The following is a 25,685-nucleotide window of genomic DNA, read 5'->3' on the forward strand; positions in this document are numbered from 1 at the left end:
AGGCGTGCGTGAGGGCCGAAAAAAAAGGGAGCTAAGGTGCTCTTCTCTCCTACCACGCCCTCAGCCTTTAAAAAATCTCATTAGGAGCGTCTTCCCTTCGTATAGCTCGTTCCTTTGTGGCAGAAATACAACCGGTGCAGAGAGAGCGCGCGCTCACACCCCTGAGCCTGAAGGGGGTGCAGTGAGAAGGCTGCGCTTTCCCTGCGCGTCCACACGGCGGCTAAACCGGCACAAGGGAACAAGTCCTAACGCCGCCGTCACAAGAAAGCGCTTATTTCCGCGACCGCCCCGCCTTGCTCTGTCTGGGAGGCGGGCAAAAAGCAACAAGTCTCCCGCGATAGGAGAGAGGCAGGCGGGTGGGAGGGAGGAGAAGGGAAGGAAGGCGACTCTCCCTCCTCCCGCACAGGAAACGCGTGGAGGGGCAGCTTCTGCTCACGCTGCAGCGCACGTGTCACTCTCCGCGCGCCCAAGCAGGTCGGTATAAAGCGAGGGGCGGCTGCCCGAAGAGCACCTGCGGGTCTCCCCACCCTCCGCCACAGAAATGGCTCCGCTCCCTTCTTCTCCGTCTTCTATTGCCGTGTGAGGCGAGGCCGGCCATGCTCTTCCTGGGCAGGACGCCCATTCCAGCAGCCTAACCCCACAGCAACGTGGTAACTTGCATCTAGTCGCCGCTGCTAATGCACCGTCAGCACTGGGTACTCTGTATGGCCGTATCCCGACGTGCTGCAAATCTAGAACACCCCCCCCCCCTACCATTAAGAAGAGCAGCCGCGTGATTCTCGGCCGGCTCTTTGCTTATCTTTGGTAGCCGCCGTCGCTTCATTTCTTAGAAAATTCCCGTTTTGGAAGCCTAGCCTAAGCTTCTGCATGAATTCCAAGGAGGCGAGGGCCCGGCTGGACTTTCTGCTGGGATCCAGTTAGGAACGTGCCGGTGCACGTGGATATTGGCGCGAGGGGCTCGAATACGCTGCCAATTTGCAGCTGCTCTTGTGGGCAAGTTCCCTTGTGCCTCTAAGAGAAAAGGATGCAGTTGGGAAAACCTTTGGGTTTGTTTTTTAAGGCGAGGGGAGGAGGTTTTCTGCGGGGCATGAGAACAAGAGGGTCTGCTGTGTGGAAGGCGGTGGGCCTCCTCCACACAACAGTCGCTTTCCCTCCTTATTTGGGGATGGGGAACCTGAGGCCCTCCAGATATTGCTGGACTTAACACAAGGAGAGCACACTTGCCCTCGGACTCTGCATCTGGTCGGCCACTGAGAGAACAGAATACAGTGGGCCCCGCAAGACGAATGCCTCGCAAGACAGAAAACTCGCTAGACGAAAGAGTTTTCCGTTTTGGAGGTGCTTCGCAAAACGAATCTCCTATGGGCTTGCTTCGCAAGACGAAAATGTCTTGCGAGTTCCTGCGGTTCCCCCCCCTTCCCCCCTTTTTCTAAGCCGCTAAGCCGCTTATCAGCTGATCCAATAAGCCGCTAATAGCGCTAATCCGTCAATGGGCTTGCTTTGCAAGACGGAAAAACCGCTAGACAAAGAGAATCACAGAACGGATTCTTTTCGTCTTGCGAGGCACCACTGTACAGTGCTACCTCAGGTTGCCAACAGGAGCCATTCCGGAGGCCTGTTCACAACCTGAAAAGAACGCAACCTGCATCTGCGCAAGCATGGGTCACGACTCGCTGCTTCTGCACATGTGCATGACGTCATTTTGTGTGTCTGCACACGCGCAAGCGGTGAAACCCGGAAATAACCCTTTCCGGTACTTCCGGGTCACCGTGGGACGCAACCTGAAAATGCGCAACCTGAAGCAAATGTAACATGAAGTATGACTGTACAGTGGTACCTCGGGTTAAGAACTTAATTTGTTCTGGAGGTCTGTTCTTAACCTGAAACTGTTAGCACCACATTAGCTAATGGGGCCTCCTGCTGCGCCACCACTGCACGATTTCTGTTCTCATCCTGAAGGTAATATTTCTGGGTTAGCGGAGTCTGTAACCTGAATCGTCTGTAACCCGAGGTACCACTGTAGTGGATTACTGTACATGCCCTTTGGCCGGAAGCAGCATGCTCTAGGTTCCTACCTTCTTCATGCCCATCAGCCCCAGCCAGCCTCAGTAGTCAAGAATTATGGAAAACGCACACCCAACAAAATCGTGGGGCACGTGCTGTAAGTTCCCCAACTCCCCTTAAATAAACAACTGTATTCTGCTTACTTGGTTATGAACAAATTGATTTGAATCGCTGTGGAGATAGCTACCATTGCTTGGATATTTATGACTATCCTGTGGAAAATATGGGTACGTGTGTTACCTATCCCGTTTCACTGTTCAAATGTCAGCTCAGCAGTGAGACTGCTGTGTGGTCTTCTGCAAGTACATTCACCCATTTGCAATATGGCGCAACAATGCATCTTAATTGCAAGGTTTACTGAAATGATGTACACAAAATGCATACTATTCGTTGGAGCTAAGTAGACCTGGGCTTGATCAGTGCTTGGACAGGACTAAACAGACTGAATTCTGGGATGGAATAAGGGTGGCAAATAAATATACTAATAAAGTTCTTTGAACATGAAAAGTGCTGTATAAATTGGTAAGAATTACATGCTGCTGTTTTTAGAAAGGGCTGTTTCAAAACACTAGAGTGTTGCTTATTCTGAAATAGCTCGTTTCCAAATACTGCACAGCAGTGATGCGCATCCTTAGCTTGTTAATGTTTTGATTGGGCCTCCTCAAAGATTTGCAAGGAAGCATTATCGCTGTCTCCTTTCTCCCTCCCTATTTTACATATGCATCTGTCTGTTCCTGTTAACCCCATTTTCCTGCAGCTTTTAAGTAGGTTTAAACGCAGGGGGACATAAAGTGGTACCCATTAAAATATTTAGTTTAAGATGTAGTGGAACGGAAAATGAACTAATGTTTAATGAATTACCTTGCCTGCCCAGGGGACCGCATAGGTTGCTAAATGGTGCAATGGTGATGTGTGTGTAATATCTTTGAGCTCCAAAATCTCAACATGCTTTCCACGAAGTGTTTCTGTGGCATTGTTAACGCTACTCCCTAGCTGAAACCAGCTGCTAACAAGCAGGCAGTGTTCTCCCAGCAGAGAGAATGGGAGGGTGGATTGAGGACATCAGGCAATTGCCATTGTCACAGAAAATGTCATGGGATCTCTGGGACTCAAAACAGAGCAGAATTTTAAAAGCTTTATCTTAAAACTAACATGCATGCAATCTGATAATGGAGGCTTGATGAGCTGAGGTGACCCTGCTGAGATGTGATTAAGTTTTTCCAAAAGCCTGTGTTTTGAAAACCTAGAAGAGGAGCTGTGAGCTGTATTAGGAAAAAAAATGCTAAAGGGAATATCTCATGCAGAAGCAAACCAGTTAAGACTAATCTATGCATACATGTACATCACCCAGTGTCTTCTCAATCTATTTGCCTCTGGAAAAGAACAGAGTTTCCAGTTAGCCGACTTTCATATATGTAGTATGAGATAATTTTGACATATTTTAATAAGGTGATACTGACTTGCCCTTAAATATACATATTTGGTGTCAGATTCATTGACATCATCAGTTCAGATCTAATGAACGTATATGTGAAGTTAAGGGTTTTTTTTTTTTTGTCTTACATGTATCACTGTACATTGTTTGAATTGAATTGTATTTGCCATTTTACCACTCTCAGTTTGAAAAGGTCCTTTTGGCACTCTTCAAAATATTTTTGTTTTAAAGACCTTGAGCAATTTAATAGGTGCAAACCTGGCCACCCCTTTTGATGGTCCAATCCTCAGCTGGTTTACCCAGGCTGCAGTTCTGTGCACACATAGGAGTGTGATTGAACTTGGTCTTACCTCAGACATAGGGCTCCTCCTCCTGCTTATTCATCATTTATCCTGATTTGCTTGCACAAAGCTTACTTGGAGGTTAGATTATATCTGGTCTTTTTGAGCATTTGTTCATGGGACAGTTGTACAACGCACATTCATCCTGATTCACTTCCAAGGTGTTTACACTTCCTGTTAATCATTCAGTCACCCCACACTTTTCAGTGCATTTTCCTCTCACTTTCCTAACTGCAAAAAGTCTGTTTTGTTGTTGTTTTTAAATGGATACCTTGCGCTAGGGTAACATAGTGCCTTAATCCACTTTAATTGCAACAAGCTAAAGTTGAATTTCTTTTGCAAAATAGTGATTCTCTAGAGGCACCCTTAATGTTTTTGCTACTTTATGCAGGACCATGCCCAAGAAAGGAGGGAGACGAGCTGCAACAGAGAAGGAACAACGTTTGCCATGTAAACAAGCAAAAGTGGAAGCAATCTCCCCTTGGCTTATGAAATGTGACCATCCAGAGAGCGTATTTGAAAGTTTGATCTTTCCTGTCAAACAAGATGAATTTTTCAGAGAATATTGGGAGCAGAAGCCATTGCTGCTTCAGAGAGAGGAGCCTTCTGTGGCATTGTACTACGAGTCTCTTTTTCACTTAACTGACCTGAAAGACATGGTCAAAGAGGGTTTGTACTATGGGAGGGACATTAATGTCTGCAGAAGTATGAATGGGAAAAAAAAGATTTTTAACAAAGATGGCAAAGTCAGCTATGAGCAGCTGAAGAAAGACTTTGACCAGAAAAAGGCTACAATACAATTTCACCAGCCCCAGAGATTTAAGGTAAGATCCATCAGGTGTCTGTTGTTGTTGGCTGCTTTTGGAGTTTTAATCTGGGATTCTGGAAATTTAGGGAGTAGGCTGTGGGACTATGAGCCTATCCTCTCTTACAATCAGCTGTTGCCAACCTAGATTGAAGAGTCCAGGGACACTGCTAAACTGACTGAGAAGCCATAAATTACTCCGTTTTTATATTGTTTGTTGTATATCAGTCCTAATTCGTAAACATCCTATTCCCAAGCAAATGCATAATATATTGCCTTTTGGCTAGTTCCGTTACCTAAAACATCTTGCAGTCTTGCAGAAAACATGGGCTCTTAGAACTTCGATGATGATATAAAAACGGTATTTCTAGTGTAGAAGAAAGAATGATTCAGGATGTCCTTCTGAGTCTTTGGGAGGAAAAAGTCACCTTTGGAAGAGGTGAGTGAATGCCAGGTAGAAATTAGTATTCCTTTTGTGTACGAACTACAGATTGTTTTCAGGAGAATTCCCTTACAGAATCATGATTAAAGTATAACAGGTGGGACCAAAAATAAAATAAAATGTTGCAGTGTGGTCTAACTGGCTTAGTCTTCTTTCAGGTCATTCTTTGCCATTTCTGTCCCCTCCTCTGCCCCAGGTTTTCTGACACACACATCTGTCCAGCATTTTGTAGCTCCTGAGCATTGTTGTTTAGTTGTTTAGTCGTGTCCGACTCTTCGTGGCCCCATGGACCAGAGCACACCAGGCACTCCTTTCTTAGTCTGTGCTTATTAGGCCACTAGGGATTTTCTCTCTCTTCTTGCTTCAGCAAACTTAGGGATTCCCCTGAGGATGCTAACTCAAAAGACATCATGAACCATTCTCATTTGTACACTAGAAATACTGGTTTCATATCATCATCATTGGATTATCTGATACATAAATTATATGTTAATAATTGCTGTAGGGTAAAGAGGAAGTGTAACATATGATGAGAGGGAACAAGATACATATATAGTACAAACAATTGCTTTTTGTTTGCTATTCAAATTCAATTTGTGGATTATGGAATTATGACAGTGCATGAGAATATTCTATAAACTCAAATGTTACATACTCATATCCCAGTAGCCTATTTTTTGAAATGAAGCAATGAGCCCTTTTAAAAAATCTGTATAATGAAGTTACTAAACAAATAGATTTATAAGGAAACACTGCAGTTAATGTGCTAGTGCCTGAGCTTGTGCAAGCTGCTTCTACTTGATTTTTGCAGATTCCGTGCTCCCACTATACTATAGTCTTCCATGCCACACATCCAAGGCCTTTCCTGACAGCTACCTGGAGTGGAGAGTCAGGGGATGTCTGTGGCTGGAAAAGCTTCATTGAGTAAGCAGACATTGGCTTGCACAACTCGATTCATTTCAATAAAAATAACTTTATTTGAAGGGAAAGCAAAAAGGAGCAGTGATTTGGTTGGCTGGAAGGGATGGCCCAGCAACACTATGCAGAACAGGAGGTCCTCTCCCCTAGCATGGAGGACGAAGAGCAGACTCCATTTGAGGATCTCTCCCTCATTACAGTCGATCAGGTATATGAAGACGAGCAGCAAAGTCAGTCCTCAGGGAATGTGCAGGCGACCTTGGAACGGACAGCTCATGGAAAAACCCCGACCAAACCCAAGAGGAGGCGTGTAGTGGTGATAGGGGATTCCCTACTGAGGGGAACAGAAGCAGTGATCTGTGGGCCTGACAAGATGTCTCGGGAAGTGTGCTGTCTCCCCGGGGCTAAGATCCAAGATGTAACTGAACGACTGCAAGGAATCATAAAACCCACTGACAAATACCCCTTCCTCTTGGTTCATGTGGGAACCAATGACACTGCAAGCAATAGCCTCCAGAAGATCAAAAGAGACTATGAGGCTCTCGGCAGGAAATTGAAGCAACTAAATGCACAAATTGTCATCTCGTCTGTCCTCCCAGTTGAACGACGTGGCCCAGGGAGAGAGGGGAAAATAGTGGAAGTGAACAGCTGGCTTCGCAAATGGTGTAAACAGGAACGGTTTGGATTCTTAGATCACGGACTGCAGTTTCTTGAAGATGGACTTCTGGCAAGTGATGGGCTGCACCTCACAACGGTTGGGAGAAATGTTTTTGCCAAAAATCTCAGAAATCTCATCAGGAGGGCTTTAAACTGACTAATGTGGGGGAGGGAGACAGTGCTCCTGAAGGTAGGAGTCTTATCAATTAATGAAGATGATCATCCAAATGTCATAGACCAAATGGAGCAAGCAGCACACGGACCTAGTGGTGGGAGGAAAAAATCATTAAATAAGAGACACGGGGGAATAATTAATGGACTTCAATGTCTGTACACTAATGCGCAAAGCATGGGAAATAAACAAGATGAGCTTGAGCTCTTGGTACAGCAAACTAAATATGACATAATAGGCATCACTGAAACCTGGTGGGATAAGTCCCACGATTGGAATGTAATAATGGGGGGATACAATCTATTTCAGAGAAACAGACCAGACAAGAAAGGAGGAGGAGTGGCGTTATATGTCAGGGATGTGTATACCTGTGAAGAGATCCAAGATTTAGAACCTCAAAGCCAAAGTGAGAGCATTTGGGTCAAAATTAAGGGAGAGAAGAATAACAGAGACCTCATTGTGGGAGTTTACTATAGATCCCCAAGCCAAACGGAGGACATAGATGATGCCTTCCTGGAACAGATGGCCAAGCATGCAAAAGGAAGGGAGATAGTAGTAATGGGGGACTTCAATTACCCGGATGTTTGTTGGACGTCAAACTCAGCCAAGAGCATAAGGTCAAACAGATTCCTCACTGGCCTTGCAGACAACTTCATTGTCCAGAAAGTGGGAGAAGCAACAAGAGGAACAGCCATTTTAGATCTGGTCCTAACCAATGTTGATGACCTGGTTAGTGGGGTAGAAGTGGAAGGATCATTAGGCGCGAGTGATCATGCTCTTCTGAAGTTTACTATACAGCGGAAAGGAGCAGCCAAGCATACTAGGACTCAATTTCTTGACTTTAAGAAAGCCGACTTCATAAAACTTAGGGAAGTGCTGGGTGAGATCCCATGGACAGCAATACTAAAAGGAAAGGGAGTTCATGATGGCTGGGAGTTTGTTAAGAGGGAGATAGTAAAAGCACAACGTCAGGCAATACCAATGAGACGGAAACATGGAAGATGCCTAAAGAAGCCAGGGTGGCTATCTAAAGAACTTTTAAATGAATTAAGATTAAAAAAGGATGTGTACAAAAAATGGAAAAGGGGGGAAACCACCAAAGAGGAATTCAAACAAATAGCCAGCACGTGTAGACACAAAGTCAGAAAAGCTAAAGCACAGAATGAACTCAGGCTTGCTAGAGAGGTTAAAAGCAACAAAAAAGGCTTTTATGGGTATGTTCGTAGCAAAAGGAAGAACAAAGAAACAGTGGGGTCACTCAGAGGAGAAGATGGTGAAATGCAAACAGGGGACACAGAAAGGGCTGAACTCCTCAATGCCTTCTTTGCCTCAGTCTTCTCCGATAAAGAAAACAATGTCCGACCTGAAGAATTTGGAGCAAATGATTCAGCAAAGGAAACACAGCCCAGAATAACTAAGGAGATAGTACAAGAATATTTGGCTAGTTTAGATGTATTCAAGTCTCCAGGGCCAGATGAACTGCATCCAAGAGTATTAAAAGAACTGGCAGATGTGATCTCAGAACCACTGGCAGTCATCTTTGAGAATTCCTGGAGAACAGGCGAAGTCCCGGCAGACTGGAGGAGGGCAAATGTTGTCCCTATTTTCAAAAAGGGGAAAAGAGAGGACCCAAATAATTACCGCCCAGTCAGTCTGACATCAATAGCAGGGAAGATTCTGGAACAGATCATTAAGCAAACAGTCTGTGAGCACCTAGAAAGGAATGCTGTGATCACCAATAGTCAGCATGGATTTCTGAAAAATAAGTCATGTCAGACTAACCTGATCTCGTTTTTTGACAGAATTACAAGCCTGGTAGATGAAGGGAACGCAGTGGATGTAGCCTACCTTGATTTCAGCAAGGCATTTGACAAGGTGCCCCATGATATTCTTGTAAAGAAGCTGGTAAAATGCGGTCTTGACTATGCTACCACTCAGTGGATTTGTAACTGGCTGACTGACCGAACCCAAAGGGTGCTCATCAATGGTTCCTCTTCATCCTGGAGAAGAGTGACTAGTGGGGTGCCACAGGGTTCTGTCTTGGGCCCAGTCTTATTCAACATCTTTATCAACGACTTGGATGATGGACTCAAGGGCATCCTGATCAAATTTGCAGATGACACCAAACTGGGAGGGGTGGCTAACACCCCAGAGGACAGGATCACACTTCAAAACGACCTTGACAGATTAGAGAACTGGGCAAAAACAAACAAGATGAATTTTAACAGGGAGAAATGTAAAGTATTGCACTTGGGCAAAAAAAATGAGAGGCACAAATACAAGATGGGTGACACCTGGCTTGAGAGCAGTACATGTGAAAAGGATCTAGGAGTCTTGGTTGACCACAAACTTGACATGAGCCAACAGTGTGACGCGGCAGCTAAAAAAGCCAATGCAATTCTGGGCTGCATCAATAGGAGTATAGCATCTAGATCAAGGGAAGTAATAGTGCCACTGTATTCTGCTCTGGTCAGACCACACCTGGAGTACTGTGTCCAGTTCTGGGCACCACAATTCAAGAAGGACACTGACAAACTGGAACGTGTCCAGAGGAGGGCAACCAAAATGGTCAAAGGCCTGGAAACGATGCCTTATGAGGAACGGCTAAGGGAGCTGGGCATGTTTAGCCTGGAGAAGAGGAGGTTAAGGGGTGATATGATAGCCATGTTCAAATATATCAAAGGATGTCACATAGAGGAGGGAGAAAGGTTGTTTTCTGCTGCTCCAGAGAAGCGGACACGGAGCAATGGATCCAAACTACAAGAAAGAAGATTCCACCTAAACATTAGGAAGAACTTCCTGACAGTAAGAGCTGTTCGACAGTGGAATTTGCTGCCAAGGAGTGTGGTGGAGTCTCCTACTTTGGAGGTCTTTAAGCAGAGGCTTGACAACCATATGTCAGGAGTGCTCTGATGGTGTTTCCTGCTTGGCAGGGGGTTGGACTCGATGGCCCTTGTGGTCTCTTCCAACTCTATGATTCTATGATTCTATGATTCTATGTAGTTGTATATTGTTACCTGTATAAGTGGCTTAATTGAGGTTTGCATTGGCAGGCATCTTGAAACCACTTACACTGGATCTAAGGAAGGAGACTGAATTTAGCATGTGTTGGAACTTCTGTTTTCTGCCTACTTCTCACCTAGCTTGCTGACATGTTTTCAGATAATGCAGCAGCTGTATGAATGCCTGTGTGTGCAACAGACACACTTTCCCTGTGGGAAAGTTGCACTCTTTTATTCTTCTGACCTTTTATAAAGCAGGTCAGGCAGACATCTTGTTTAGAGTGATACATGTTTTTGGAACAACTAGAGTGCAAATATAATGGGTAAATATGAAGAGAATAATGGAGGTTGCCTTGGCATTGTTAGCTGTTTCTCTGTCTCTTCCCTCCTTTTTTCTTTTTCTTTTTAGGATGAGCTCTGGAGAATCCAGGAGAAGCTGGAATGCTACTTCGGCTCATTGGTTGGATCTAATGTTTACATTACCCCTCCAGGGTCCCAAGGCCTGCCACCACACTATGATGATGTTGAGGTAAGAGGACCCACAACGGCCAGTACGTTTCTTGTTTGCAAGAGTTTCGCAAAGTAAAATTAAGTTACAGGTAGGTAGCTGTGTTGGTCTGCTGTAGTCGAAACAAAATAAAATTTAAAAAATAAAAAATAAAAATAAAAAGTCCTTCCTTCCAGTAGCACCTTAGAGACCAACTAAGTTAGTTATTCGTATGAGCTTTCGTGTGCATGCACACTTCTTCAGATACACTGAAACAGAAGTCACCAGACCCTTATATATAGTGAGAGGGTGGGGAGGGGTATTACTCAGAATATTACTCAGAATGTGTGATCGGCTGATAGGTGTGGTAAACCTGGTGACTACTGTTAATGACTGCAATTGGTCTTCCAGGAAAAAGCAAGGGGTCAGATGGCTAAAAATAGCTTTATCATGCATAATGAGATAAGAATCCAATGTCCCTATTCAGACCAGGTCTCTCCATGGTTTTAAGTTTGGTAATACAGTGGTACCCCGCAAGACGAATGCCTCGCAAGACGGAAAACCCGCAAGACGAAAGGGTTTTCTGTTTTGGAGGCGCTTCGCAAGACGAATTTCCCTATGGGCTTGCTTCGCAAGACGAAAGCCCATAGGGAAATCTCCGGGGACCTGTTTTAAATTGCTGCCGGTCGGGAGCAAAGACTTTCGCCCACAGCCGGCCTTCAGAAGAGGTCCTGGACCTCTTCTGAAGGCCGGCGGGGGGCAAAAGTCTTTGCTCCCCCCGCCTGCCTTCCCGGGACAGCGGAGACTTCTCCGCTGCCCCGGGCGATCTTAAAATGCTGGCGGGCGGGAGCGAAGCGTTCGCTGCCAACCCCCAGCATTTTAAAATCTCCCCGGGACAGCAGAGAAGTCTCTGCTGTCCCGGGGAGATTTTAAAATGCTGGCGGGCGGGAGCGAACGCTTCGCTGCCGACCCCCAGCATTTTAAAATCTCCCCGGGACAGCAGAGAAGCAGCCCCCTGCGACCCTCCCCCGGCTGGAGAGGTGACGGGCGCCTATGGCAGGAGCCTCCATAGGCGCGCGTCACCTCTCCAGCTGGGAGAGGGCGCGCGGGGTTAAAGCAGCCCCCTGCGACCCTCTCCCGGCTGCAGAGGTGACGCGCGCCTATGGCAAGAGCCTCCATAGGCGCGCGTCACCTCTCCAGCTGCTTTAGCCCCCCGCGCGCTCTCCCAGCTGGAAAGGTGACCCGCGCCTATGGAGGCTCCTGCCATAGGCGCGCGTCACCTCTCCAGCCGGGGGAGGGTCGCAGGGGGCTGCTTTAGCCCCCCGCGCGCTCTCCCAGCTGGAGAGGTGACCCGCGCCTATGGAGGCTCCTGCCATGGGCGCACGTCACCTCTCCTGCCGGGAGAGGGTCGCAGGGGGCTGCTTTAGCCTCGCGCGCGCTCTCCCAGCTGGAGAGGTGACGCGCGCCTATGGAGGCTCCTGCCATAGGCGCACGTCACCTCTCCAGCCGGGAGAGGGTCGCAGGGGGCTGCTTCTCTGCTCCCGCCTGCCAGCATTTTAAAATCGCCCCGGGACAGCAGGGGCTTTTAAAATGCTGGCGGTCGGCAGCAAAGCCCTCCTGTCCCCGGAGCTTGCGGGGCGGGAGGTGGGAAGAAGGGCTTTTCTTCCCACCTCCAGCCTTCAGAACAGCTTTCTGAAGGCTGGGGGTGGGAAGAAAAGCCCTTGTTCCCCCCCCCCCCCAGCCTTCAGAAGAGGTCGGGGGACAGACTGTCCCCGGACCTGGTCTGAAGGCGGTTTCCCTAGGAACGCATTAATTGATTTTCAATGCATTCCTATGGGAAACCGTGCATCGCAAGACGAAAAACTCGCAAGAAGAAAAAACTTGCGGAACGAATTAATTTCGTCTTGCGAGGCACCACTGTAAGTTGCAATTCAGCAACTTCTCTTTCCAGTCTATTTCTGAAATTCTTTTGTAATAAGACAGCTACTTTGAGATCTTGTATAGAATGTCCTGGGAGATTGAAGTGTTCTCCTACTGGTTTCTCTGTGTTGTGATTAATTTTGTGGAAGTCATTACATGCTTCCACAATAGTACATGGATGATGCGTGCACATATCACATGTGGATTCTGTTCAAAATAAAACCTAGTACTACTTTCAACATTTACAAGTATTCTGTTCTGAATAAAGAACTCACTCGCAACAAATATTTATTCCGTAGTGAACTTAGCTGAAGTCTGAGGAACGGTGAAGCTTTTTGATGCTTACTGACTTACGGTCTTTGCAGGTGTTTATCCTGCAGTTGGAAGGAAAGAAGCACTGGCGACTCTATAAGCCTACTGTACATTTAGCTCAAGAATACAACACTGAGCCCGAGGAGAAGATAGGGACCCCAACACACGACTTCATATTAAAGGTATTCGTGTCAGAAACACCTCTGGGTGCCTGAACTATAGATGAAGAAAATGTCTAAGACCTTGACATAGTTAGCTCGCTGTTGGCGAATAAGTTTGCCTGTCCCCTCTAGGTCTTAAAGAGAGAGATTGGTTGTCTTGTTTGACATGGCTTATTCCGCTATGCCTCTCCTTTCAGTCACATTTTCCAGCATCACTTCATACAAGCCTTTCCACTATTAGGAGAATGAGAGGGCACAGATGTGTCCTGGTGTTGTTCTTGTTATTTAGCAGTCCCATTTTGGAAGTTGATTTAAATTTGGGTAGTATTGTGAGCTTCTATCAGCTGGCAATGCTTCATGCATCTGTAGTAAACTGCAGTGAATATCGTGTAAATTTACACACTTCCAGGATTAATACAGTGGCACTTCGGGTTACAGACGCTTCAGGTTGCAGACTGCTAACCCAGAAATTGTACCTTGGATTAAGAACTTCGCTTCAGGATGAGAACAGAAATCGCGCCACAGCAGCAGTGGGAGGCCCCATTAGCTAAAGTGGTATCTCACATTAAGAAAAGTTTCAGGTTAAGAACGGACCTCCAGAACGAATTAAGTTCTTAACCCGAGGTACCACTGTACCTATCAATGAAACAATTGCTTTGTTTCAGTTTGCTTTGCTGCTGTCTTATAGTTCTTATTTTATTGCTTAGTCTGAATTAATTGTACTTTGTTGTTTTTTGCATTTCTGAAGCTTTCTGCATTTGTTATTTAGTGCTGCGCAGTGTGTTTTATCTGCTGCTTTGGCCTAGTACCTGCTGCTCTGCCTTTTTAGTATTGATCATTGTAAGCCAACTTAAATACTATTCACTCCCCCCCCCTTTTTTTCTTTTTTTTATAAAAAAGTAGGTTTCTAACAGTCCATGTAGCTTGGCTGTAGGATTTTGGATGTCTGCAGCACAGCTCTACATGAAAATGGGGAAAATTCTGTAACATGACAGAATGGTCTATTCAGCTGTTTTTGTTATTGAGAGAGTAATTTTTCTTTATTTTGCAAGCACAGCAGCGTAGCCTTAATAAACTGTAAAAATAATTTATTTTTAACTGTCCTGCCCACATTTTCTTCCAGCCAGGAGACCTGCTATATTTTCCAAGGGGGACCATACATCAAGCTGACACACCTCCTGGGATATCGCATTCTACTCATGTGACCATCAGCACCTATCAGAACAAGTAAGCACTCTGCCTTATTCTTCATGTATGAGTTTTCTTGTCAGTGACTTTAAACTAAATGAATCTGGCAAGCTATTTTTATTTTGTTTTAGCTATAGAAGATTTATATTCTATACCGCTTAATTAAGCCAAGCTAACCAGTTTACATAAAGCAGGCACGTCCAAAATCTGTTTCGGGGGCCCTAATCCGGCCTGTTGGTTGGTTTAATCTGGCCCCTGTGGCAGTTTATTTGAATCCTAAAAAAAGCTCAACGATTTTGGTCAGCCCTTTGGTCGGCCCTCACGGCCCTTCACTTCATCAAATCTGGCCCTCTTTGGAGAAAGTTTGGACACCTCTGACATAAAGCAACATAAAACATTCATTGTTTTGTTCTTAAGGGAAATAGTATTAGCTTAGAAGATCTGGGGTGGGGAACCTTCGGCCCTCCAGATGTTGCAGAACTACAACTCCCATCATCCCTCATGTCTTTCCAATAGGCAAAATCCTTAATTGGAACAAGAATCTCTGCTACATTAAGCAGGGATTTAGAGACAAGAATGGGAGGCAGTGAAGAAGTAGGGGAATAATGAAGTCAGGTCCTGGGTTTCATGCTGGGGTTTTTTGTTCATGTAGTAAACATAGCTGGAGGCAGCAAAGTGATTTTTTTTTAAAAAAATCAAAGACTGATTCAGCAGCAAATGGAACTATAGTTAAGTTGCGACCAGAAGCAACAGAACAGTTGGGACCAGAAGCAACAGAACAGCTGGTTTTTGAAGCCCATGGTACTTCGCTTCAAAGCATGTTTGTACTGAATATGTTCAGGAAGAGATTTCCATGCTGTGGTACCATGAACGTCATGTAGAATAGCCACAGTGCTAATTGGCCTTGTCACGAAACTCTTTGTTTCTTCTGTGGAGATTTGGCATTTGCAACTCTGTGGTCGTTGTAGACTCCTAGGCAGCCCTCTGGCTAGTTCCTCCTCCTTCAGAAGGACAAAGGACAGGAGAGAGCATTCTCTGGCAGCCCCAAAGTTGTGGAACTCCTTTCCTACAGAGGTCTGCCTGTCACCTTCATTATATAACTTCCAGCAAATGTTTAAGACACACCTCTTTACCCTGCCTTTTGACACTTGAGATGTATATTTTTAAGGCCCGCCTTATTTCTGTAGTTGTATGTTGTTTTAAACTGTTTTTAATCTTGAGTTATGATGTGTTTTGATGTTGTAACCTGCCCTGGAACCTTAAGGTGAAGGGTGGGTAATTAATAATAATAATTAATGGCCCATCCCAGGGAGGGGTACCCAACTATAATGCTGGCTTGATCAGATCACATTCCCTGGATTAAGGTGTTTGTCACTTCTCCTTTCCACCTAAATCCAAAGAAGCGCTCTAGGTTCTGAACCAGTGTCTGTCATCATTAATGGACTGGATGAGGGTGAACAAATTGAAACCTAATCCAAAGGAGACAGAGGTGCTCTTGGTCAGTCAGAAGGCAGAACAGATATTCAGCTCATGCTGGATGGGCAAAACACTTGCCCCCAAAACACAGGTTTGCAGTTAGGGTTTTCTCCTGGATTCAGCTCTGAATATGGATGCCCAGGTCTCTGTGGTGGCCAGGAGTGCATTTATTTGCACAGGTAAAGCTGGTGCACCAGCCGCACCTGTTCCATAAAAGATGTCTGATTTGGCCACAGCCTTAGTTACATCATGTTCTAACACGCTATGTGGGGGCCACCTTTGAAAAGTGTTCAGAAACGTCAACTGGCTCAAAGAGCTACAGCCAGATTGCTGACCAGGACTGGTTATAGGGAGCAGGCGACTCCCTTGTTATAACAGCTCCACAGGCTACTGGCCTGTTTCAGCGCACAATTCAAAGTGCTTCTTATCACCTATAAAGCCCAATATGGCTTAGGTTCAAGCTATCTGAAGTATCAGATTCCCTCATATGAATCTTCCTGGGGAGGCCCTTCTCTCAATCCTGCCACCCTCACAGGCACACTTGTTGCAGACTCGGTGGCTGCTTCCAGACTGGAACTCCCTCCCTAGAGAAGCTAGACTGTCCTTCCCCCAGCAAGTGAAAGCCTTTGGGCTTTGGGGAATTGACTGCTTTTAATGAAAGGGCTGGTCCCATGCTATATTTATTGTAATTATTGGTATGTTTTAAACAGATGTTATATAGTTTTTAATTCTATCAATATTTAACTGTATTTCAGGGATTATTTTTCTATGTTTTTAGCAGTTCTTATTTTTATCTGTAAGCGGCCTTGAGTGCCACCAGGGGAAAAGGGGTGGGATAATAAATGCCATATTTTTCCGTGTATAAGACTATGTTTCCCCCCTAAAATATAATGTCCAAAATTTGGGTATGTCTTATACATGGGGGCCATCTCCCCCTATTTTCTTAAATTGGAGTCCCCCAAAATAGGGGCGTCTTATACATGGGGTGCCTTATAGACAGAAAAATATGGTTTGTTTATTTATTTATTTTCCCACCTACCTACTTACCTCTGTTGAGGTGGACAATTTAATCCATTAGACTTTTCCATGCTGTTTCTCACCTACCTGCTTTTTCTGTACAGGAGGCCACACTGAAGCTGTGTTACACTATCCTAAGCAATGCAAGTGGAGCATCTTTCAGGCTCTTGTAGCTATCAGCCTGTCAATGACCTATGCTTCCTTAGGATGCCCTTAAAGAATTAGACTATATTTCCTGATCACCTAGGATATGAGTACACATATGATAGTATCTTTCCTAAACTTTCTCAGTTTCAGTCCATGTGGGTTAATAGGATGTGCTGGATGAGCCCTTGACATTCAAAACCAGTTTTGCTTTCTCTTTATCCTCGGCAAGAAACATTGCTCTGAATTAACTGGCTTGGCATTAATGCCTTTGCTTCCCTCCCCTCCCCCTTGTATGGCAGCTCTTGGAGAGATTTTTTGCTGGACGTGGTTCCTGGACTAGTGTTGGATACGGCGAAAGAGGATGTTGACTTTCGGAAGAGCATTCCAAGGCAGTTACTGATGGTAAAGATGCAGCGATAAAGAAAATGAACAGCAGTGTGTGCTTGCTGTCAGAGGAAAAGTGCATAGCCACCATTTTAAACACAGAGTAACTCCCATAATCTCCACTAGTAGTTTCATAATGTTGGAAGAGGTCAGCCTTGTTTCTTAGCAGCAGATCTTCTTTACTGCGCGGTCACATTTGTTTGCAAAACTAAGCCAGAAAGCTTTTTAAACCAAACAGTTCACAAGCTGCTCCCTGGCACCTATAATAGTCCCAGCAAGTGTAGGCAAAACTGCAGAGTTTTGTTATGGGTCTTGTAATAAAGAGAGCTAATTGCTAGCATTCAAGATGCCATCTGTAGCTTGACCCAGTAGCTTTCAAAGAAGAACACTAAATCCAAATTAATACCAAATTTTATGTTTTCATAATGTGGCATTTGAGTCTATGTAACTTAGCCACTGCTGCCTTCCCATAACTGGCTACAGGAAGAAGAGTTAAACCAAACACTTGTTTGTTCAAAAAATCTTGCCTTTGCAATTCTGTCCCAGCACAGCAGGTGATGATGATTACAAAATTGTTATTTGCCCTTCACCCTAAGGTCCCAGGCTGGGTTGCAACAATAAAACACAACATTAATATTAAAACACAATATTGCACAATATTAAAAACTATTTAAAACAGCTTATAATGACCAAAATAAGGTTGGGAGCCAACATCTGTAATGCCTGGAGATCTTTGGATTGCATTCTCAAGTAAATTAGGATCGTGTTTCTAACTACTAGCATAAATTCTTTTTGGTCTTTTTCTTTAGAAGGCGGATTTATCTGATTCATCCAAGCAATTAAGTGGCTTCCTGAGATGCCTTGCAGACCGTCTGGAAAATGGTAGAGAATTGAGGTCATCCGACATGAAAAAAGACTTCATTATGAACAGATTACCTCCTTTCTTGGGGACTAGCTTTGACTCTCTGGCTCCAGGTAACATTTTAAGTTTGCAGAGGGTGCTTTTCATAATGTGTGGGGACTGGGAAGACAGTTTGTTCCATAGATGTAGCAGTAAACTGTACAATAAAAATATATTTACATATATTACATATGGAACCGGGCCATAGATTAGTTTAATGTTTGGATTGGTTCAGAGAGCCTGTACAGATGTTACATTTCTGAAGATTCCCTTCCCTTCTTTCCTTTTTTTGATATTTCAATTAGCATCTTAAGAGGGACCTAGATTATACTGCAGCAGCTACATCAGTGATAGATGGCATTTTGCATTTTTTTCTAATTAGGAAAATAGCATGTGATCTTCCATGACTCTGCTTCAGCTGTTATACTGTACATACTAGCTGACTGAACTAAGGAGATATTTACAAGAACTAGCCAACTGCATTAACTTCTGCACCTGCTCTTAGTCAGAGATGTAAGCAGCACAGGCTAGCTTGCTGCTCCTCTCACTTAACTAATATTGCTATTCTTCCTTGTCTAGGTGGAGCACTACCAAAAATAGACAGTACAATCAGGTTACGGTTTAAAGACTACACAGTAATTACAGTGGAACCAGACCTTTTGGTGAGTACAGAGGAAGTGCTTGTAGAGACTTGCTTTTCAGTGAGGAATTGGGTGTATGTTATTTTTAGGCTGCTTGAATCCCACAGCATGTGACTGGGATTTGCTCTGACATTATAGCAATTCAGTTCTGTTTTGTAAAGGGAAAGTGTTAGTGTTTCGTTAGTGTTTCAAAGACAGCCTTTGAAATATAACCAGGTGCTGGCCTTAGCTAAGGAATTTCCTAATTACTACTGCTAAAAAGTAAGAAAGGTGAGGCTTCTAAAGTTATGGTAGAATGGAGCAGGAGTTTTGCAAGTGCTTTGATGTTGATTGATAAATACAATGTATTATCTGTTTTTCTCTTGTTTTTTAGGAAGAGTCTCGAGAAGAAATGATTTTTGTCTATCACTCTTTAAAGAACAAGAGGGAAGTCCATATGATGGGGGATGAGGATATGAATGAGGATGGAATAGCAGAGGTTTGTTTTTAATTCTGCTTGTTAGGTCAGTTATTGATGAAGTCCATGTGGAAATTCCTTATTTCCAGATCTGTCTCTTCTAGCCCCTCTCCACACTTGGTGCTGGTCAGCAGTACGTTAAGTTTTTGCCAGACTGCTGTTTGGGTTTGTCGGTTTTAAAAGCTGTGTACATTTTGTTGGCAAAATGAGAACGCTGCTGGGTCAGACCAAGGACCCATTTACTCCATTACTTTGTCCCAATTGTAACCAGCCAGATCTCCAAAAACCCACAGGTGTAGTATGAAGGTGGTAACTGATATTCAGCATACCGTATTTTTCGTCCTATAGGGCGCACCGGCCCATAGGACGCACCTCGTTTTTTTGGGGGGGGAAATGAATAAAATATATTCCCCCCCCCCCCGGCTGCCGCCCCAAGCCTTGCGCTCACCTGCCTGAAGCACGGGGCACCCTCTGGAGGGCTCCCCGTGCTTCAGGCGACAGGCTGCCGCCCCAAGCCTCTCGCGCTTGGCGGGACCTCCTGCCGGCCGCGCAAGGCTTGCAGACACTCTCCCAAAGCACGGGGAGCCCTCCGCAGGGCTCTCTGTGCTTCGGGCGACAGGCTGCCGCCCCAAGCCTCGCACACCGGGCGGGACCTTCTGCCGGGCACGCAAGGCTTGCGGACACTCGTGGGGGCTGCAGGCTGCTGCCCGCAAGCCTTGTGAGCCCACGGGAACTCCCACCGGGCTTGCGGATAGCTTCCTGAAGCCTGGAGAGCGAGAGGGGTCGGTGTGCACCGATGCCTCTCGCTCTCCAGGCTTCAGCAAAAGTCTGCATTCGCCCCATAGGACGTGCACACATTTCCCCATCATTTTTGGAGGGGAAAAAGTGTGTCCTATGGGGCGAAAAATACGGTATATTGCCTGTGTGTCTGGAGGTTGCATTTAGCTAGCCTAGTCAATGTAATATAGAAACGTGTTGATAGATTTATAGTAACTGTGTTCATCTGCATAACAGCAGTAACTAATGGCCCAGGATATATTATTCATACTGGTGAGCATGAAATGTGTCAAATGTTTAGTTTAATATGGCGTTAATAACACACACACTATCTTTCTTTATAGACTCATGGGTTACGATTTCCGCTCTCACATATGGATGCGTTGAAGCAAATTTGGAGCGGTAACACTGTCCGTGTTAAAGAAGTGAATCTGACTTCAGATGCAGAAAAAGAGAACTTGGTGGTATCATTGTGGAGTGAATCGCTCATTGAAGTAGTCTAGAGGCATGATCCAGTCAAAGTTAAGTACTCATAGGTCTCTTAGATGTTGCTGGGAGAATCAAGTGTGCCCTTAAATTAAAATAGAAGGGAACTAAGGCACCAGCCAGCCAAAGTTAAAAGTGCTTAAATCTGCCATTGCACAGAAACAGCAAAACATTACCTCAGGCATACAAAGGCTTTTTACATAGTTTTTGTATGCATAGGGAGTAAGGGTGCTACTAGGTTTGTTGAACATAAAAATAACAAAGAGAAGGGTAAATGGGCAAGCTGTGGCCCTCAAGGTGTTGTTGGACTCCCAAGGCAGTGGGAGATAAGCATCCCTGGTGCAAAGTAGAAATGAATGGTTCATGCTTTTCTTGGTTTCAGTAGTGACATAAGTACAGTGGTACCTCGGTTTACGAACTTAATCCGTTCCAGAAGTCCGTTCTTAAACTGAGGCCTCCCACCGGTTGGCTTCCGTTCTTAGACTGTAAACCAAATCGTTCGTAAACAGGGCTGTTCTTAAACCGAGGTACCACTGTACACCTAAAGTAAGGCGGCCTGGTCTTGTCATACGAAAGTCAGTGACACCCCAAATTGTGGATAGTGCCATGGGCTGCAAACATAAAAGTGACGGCCCTTTTTGGGGGTCAAAGTGTGCTTTGTTGTATAGAAAAAGCCAGCCAACTGCACTGCATCTCATAAAGGATGCATCATGTAATTAGTTGCATGAAAAAGCAACAGTAAAAGCACAAAGGAGCAGAAGCCACTTTATAACTATCTGCCCAAGCCAAATGATACAGAGTTACCTGGGTGTAACTATTCAAGGTGTATAAATTGAGAAGAACCAGACACACATAAAAATGTGATAACAGTATTGCACCACAATAAGTAAGAATGGAACATTGTTACTTACTGTGACGCTTCCTCCTTGTTTGGTAGGCTAAGGCATCCACTGTGGGTTGTGTCTTTCGCATTTGCCTATTGTGTGAGCTTGCACCGTGGGAGGTGAGAGACTGAAACAATTGTGGTTCTCGCACACTTTATCGTTTGCCTTCCTTTCTAGCCAGCCAACAACTGGATGGAAAACTACCACATGGTTCAGTTTGCTTCATTGATCAATTAATAACATCTGGGCAGCACCTCCCATAGATCAGTATGTGGGGCATATGTTTTTAATGCTCCTTCATCCTTACAATTCTGTACCGGTGTTGTGAACAAAACCCAGGAGGCCTTTACCACATTCTTGCCCACCTCACCCCCAAATGCAAAGCATTGTCTGTTCTATTGTTTTTGTCTGCTGCTGTCCTTTACAGTTTAGGGTGACTGTTGTTTTTTCTTAAATACTGTGATCTTGTATTTATCATGCAAGTTTCCTTGTAATGGCTTGGCACCACAAGGTAGCTTAAAGCTACCTTTATATAATGAAGGTTTGAATTGATACTCAGAAAACAAAGCAGTACATCTCGTGTAACGAAAATAAAACTGCTGATACTATTTTGAAGTATTTTTAATTCAATAGCACAGAGAAATGTCAACTATATACACTATATATAAGGTCACTTTTGGACAAAATGTGATAACTGGCATTCTGGTTTTTTGGGGGGGAATTCTCCCTTGCATCATTAAAAAAAAAATAGTATTGCAGTTTGTGATAAATATACCATGATCAGGATAAAGGCAATCCACCCCTTCTATCCTTTAACACTTTATATACATTAAATATACATACGTACATTCCAGTCAGAATGACCCTCTAAACTCTACAGCTCAAGTATTGTGTCTTTGTGGGTACAAGCCTTGTGGACAGAAATAGTCCCACAGGTGCAATAGAGCTGTTTTGGTCCCCAATACCACCATGTCTAATAAAGTTACTGGTCTTTCAAAGCACCAGTCTGTAAGTCCTTCACTTTCGGGAGCTGTGCCTGTGGTGGGACTAGAGCAAATACAGCCGTACCTTAGAAGCCAAACGGAATCTGTTCGGCAACCAAGGCACGGCTTCTGATTGGCTGCAGGAGCTTTCTGCATGCAATCGGAAGCCACGTCAGATGTTCGGCTTTCAAAGCATGTTCACAAACCGGAATACTCACTTCCGGGTTTGCGGCTTTCGGGAGCCAAAACGTTCAACTGGCAAGGCATTCGGCTTCCAAGGTATGACTGTATCCTAAAAGTCTGCTGCGCTTAAGAGTGCAACTCCATTCATGCTTGCTTAGATTCCTGTTGAATCAGGCTTACTCCCACTAAGTGGGGTTTTTATTGTAGTCATAGTTACATAACACTGATACACCAAATCAGAGCATCTTATTTGAGGTTGACTGGATTTTACATCGGCTTGAAAGCACTTTTTAAAAAAAGTGTTAAATGTAGTTTCAGAATTGTTTGATTTTAGCATACACAAATTCCATCTATTAAATAAGTGCTTCAGATGAAAATACATTTAAAGATCCTAGTGATGTAAAAAATGAAAAAGTAGGTGTATTATTTATTTTACAATCTAAAGTGCTTATTAGGATGCAGTGCATACACACATATGCAGCATTTCACCTTGTATAGCTCCCTTGGTTCTAGAAAAACTAGGTTTTTTAGGATACGAAGACTGAACTGCTGGTAGAGGTTGTGCAAGAGCCAATCAAGGCTGCTGTTACTGGTGTGAGCTACTGCAACAGTTTGCGGCCCAGGGTGCCTCTGCTGCTTCTGCAACCAGTGACAGGAGATGTGGCAAGGTCAGTTGTGTCTCCAGAATGCATGTGGTTGATGGCACAATGCAGCAGAGTTGTGGCTCAAGCCCTTAGGTAGATGTTAATATATTAAGAATGCCATATCTTCATTATAAAAATAGAGGTTTTCCTCCAAAGTTTTTACCTTTTCCTTAACTATGCAGCTATAGCAAATATGAGAAATCTAGTCTTACACCGTTTGGTTTTAGCTATTCAAGCTTGATGTTCAATTGTTTCCAAAAAATACATTAAGGTACACAGAAATAACAAACTGATCCAGCTTCCAGGTGCATAACACAGTTGCATGGAAAGCTACATGTGCAAACAGGCCCTGAACATGTGGCCACCATTTTCATTTATTGACATAAGAGGTTGCATACCTCAAGCCCTTTAAAAGTGGTTAAAATTCTGCTAAATTCAGTCCTGTGGCTCCTCATTTCCTGCCAAAGTAGCCAGTCAGAAGGATTTTAATTACTAGGGGCTCCAGATACACTGGAGTGAACAACTGTATTAGACTGCAAATTTAGTTTTAAACTCAGTCATTGTTTTGCACAGTTCCAATTTAAGTTTGAGTTTAAAACTAAGAGCAAAGATGAAAGTAGAAAGGTTCTTGCAGGATAAGCAAAAACAGAGCCCCAAGTCTGAATTTATCTTCAACTGGAATTTTCATATCCTTTTACACTTAGGTTTTCCGTATTTTTGGAAAGGGTTTTTTTAAATAAAAAAACCCACAACAATTTGCATATGTAAAGTGGTACAAATAGTGCTGGTGCAACTTTCCAGAAAACAGCTGAATGCGTGGTGTTGACTTGTTCTCTAGTGGATGAACTACGCTAAGGCTTAGAGCTATGTTAAGTTTATCAAACACTTTTGGCGTTCTGATTTTAATAACTCATAAGTGGAAAGAAAAAAACCCAGGGCACAATCCAGCCAAAGTTAATCACTGCAAAAAGCAACCATATACTTTAATCTCCCTAGTTAAACACTTTTTAATCTCATTGATTTTTAACTGGCTGGAATTGTGGCTACAGTAGGTAGACTAGAACAACAGCAGAAAGTGTTCTATACAAAATCTGAATCATTGCCAATATTTCTCTGTGACAAGGCTCTGTGCATTACCAAGCTGCTAGCGAATAGTTTAAACTAGTCACTAGATCTCTTACATAAATTCTCCTCTGCAATAAAATACTACTGAGAATGGAGAATTAGCACTAAGCTTAACATTAAATAAACTGTCTTTTCATATACAGTTCTCAAAGCATTTGTTTTATCGCCATTTTGAGTTACAATGATGAAACTTACCTGAGGCAAAACACTCAATTTTTCAAAAGTGAGATATATCTAGATATGAGGAAACAGTGCAATAATCAAAAAGCTTCTACTTGTAGCTTAAAACTATAGGAGATGCATTTCAGCTCAAAATTTTGTTGTTTTTTAGCTCTCACATGATAAGGAAAAGGGGGATAAAAAAACATATAATTAGCAAGTAGAGAATGTTTGCATAATCACCACTGTAGCATTATTGCTTAATAGGACTCTGCTGAATATGCCATTGCTCTTATGTAGTATATCTGTTCACAAGGGTAAAGACGACAATATAAGATTCAGCATTCCACTGCCACTTAAAACATGTGACAGTTTTGGATTCCCTGGCTAGCAGAGTCAGGCACATTCTATAACACGCTCCAGTGCTGTGTGACTTCAGTAGTTTGTTCAACAGTGTTTTCATCCCACATTTGTTCAGAGTTTAAAATGCCTTTATAGTGGAGTGAGACACACTCACAATATTTCGAAGTCCCATATCTGTGTGCATTTGCTGGTGTCGAGCTGGTTTACAACAATGTGGCTCCTGTCATAATAATATCCTCCTAAAATAAGAGACATTTGAGAAGGTCAATAGTTCACGTCAATTCATTATTGATTATTTATAAGCCTATTTTTACCATTGCACTAAATGTGCAGTACTTGTAAAATGTTAACACCTAAAAACTATTTTTAAAATTGTTTTCATTAGAAAACCCTCTTTCAAGCTAAACTGGAAGCAAGATGGTGACAATATATACACGTGATCCAGAATTAATTAGTCCTGCACAGTGTATTTCAGGCAAATTTTTTTTGCCTTATATTTTTTTCTGTTTTTCTAGCTTATGTAGGACAACTTTCCAGTGTGCAAAGAGCTGCTATCTATAAAGGTTTTCTTTATGATTCTGCGAACAAGTGGTTGTATTAAAGCTGCAGTGAGGCCTGGGTCTGTCCAGACTCTGTTGATGCCCTGGCCCTATTATTAAGTGCTGGTAATTGTATTCTTAAGCTGAGATCCTAAAGTATGCATGGCAATTTGGAATGCAAATACTGACAGACACAGGGACGCGGACTTAGAAAAAATATTGGGGGGGGCCCGGGAAAGCTCATGAATAATAAATAAGCTCATGAATATGCAAATAAAGTGGCTCCGGTCCTAAATAGGGCAAGCCACGCCCCCCCAGCCAGCCGATTGGCTGGCTGGGAGGTGTGGCCAGTCGGGATTCCCCTGTTCTCGCGGGATTTCCGGCCGGGGCTCTCCGATTAGGGCGCGCGGCTGGCTGGCTGGCTGGCTGGCGAAGGAGCAGGTGGGGAGGAGGCGGGGGACGGCGGCGGCGCTCTGCTGGAAGGGCGCCCGCCCGAGATTATTGGGGGGGCTGAGCCCCCCCCAAAATTTTTTTGAGGGGGCTCGAGCCCCCTCAAGCCCCATGGAGTCGGCGCCTATGGACAGACATGAAAAATTTAACCTCAAAGTCAGGCAG

General features: G+C 44.1%; 2 protein-coding genes across 6 annotated transcripts in view; one reads left to right on the forward strand and one right to left on the reverse strand.

Annotated features, from left to right (window-relative positions):
* The first annotated feature begins 200 nt into the window (after nucleotides 1-200).
* Nucleotides 201-21,682, forward strand: RIOX2 (ribosomal oxygenase 2). 5 transcript variants are annotated; one of them, XR_014524971.1, is made up of 11 exons: nucleotides 201-474; nucleotides 4,232-4,664; nucleotides 10,246-10,365; nucleotides 12,609-12,737; nucleotides 13,840-13,943; nucleotides 16,844-16,946; nucleotides 17,738-17,903; nucleotides 18,409-18,491; nucleotides 18,844-18,948; nucleotides 20,049-20,571; nucleotides 20,718-21,682. XR_014524971.1 is itself a non-coding variant. In XM_083498640.1 (10 exons), the coding sequence occupies exons 2-10, from the start codon at nucleotides 4,236-4,238 to the stop codon at nucleotides 20,205-20,207; spliced, it is 1,398 nt and encodes a 465-aa protein (XP_083354766.1). In that variant the 5' UTR covers nucleotides 201-474; nucleotides 4,232-4,235; the 3' UTR covers nucleotides 20,208-21,682. The 5 variants fall into 5 exon arrangements, 3 of the variants coding, with proteins under 3 accessions (XP_083354766.1, XP_083354767.1, XP_083354768.1); XR_014524972.1 differs by lacking the exon at nucleotides 201-474 and adding an exon at nucleotides 517-650; XM_083498640.1 differs by having other exon boundaries at nucleotides 20,049-21,682.
* CRYBG3 (crystallin beta-gamma domain containing 3) overlaps nucleotides 21,681-25,685 on the reverse strand; it is a 61,117-nt gene continuing 57,112 nt past the window's right edge. The window contains exon 22 of the mRNA XM_083498486.1: nucleotides 21,681-24,770. Coding sequence (XP_083354612.1) covers nucleotides 24,682-24,770 — 89 coding nt within the window. The 3' untranslated portion in view covers nucleotides 21,681-24,681. The remainder of the gene's footprint in view (nucleotides 24,771-25,685) is intronic.

Source organism: Podarcis liolepis (assembly GCF_965112155.1).
Source record: "Podarcis liolepis genome assembly, chromosome: 4".
NCBI classification, from domain to species: domain Eukaryota; kingdom Metazoa; phylum Chordata; class Lepidosauria; order Squamata; family Lacertidae; genus Podarcis; species Podarcis liolepis.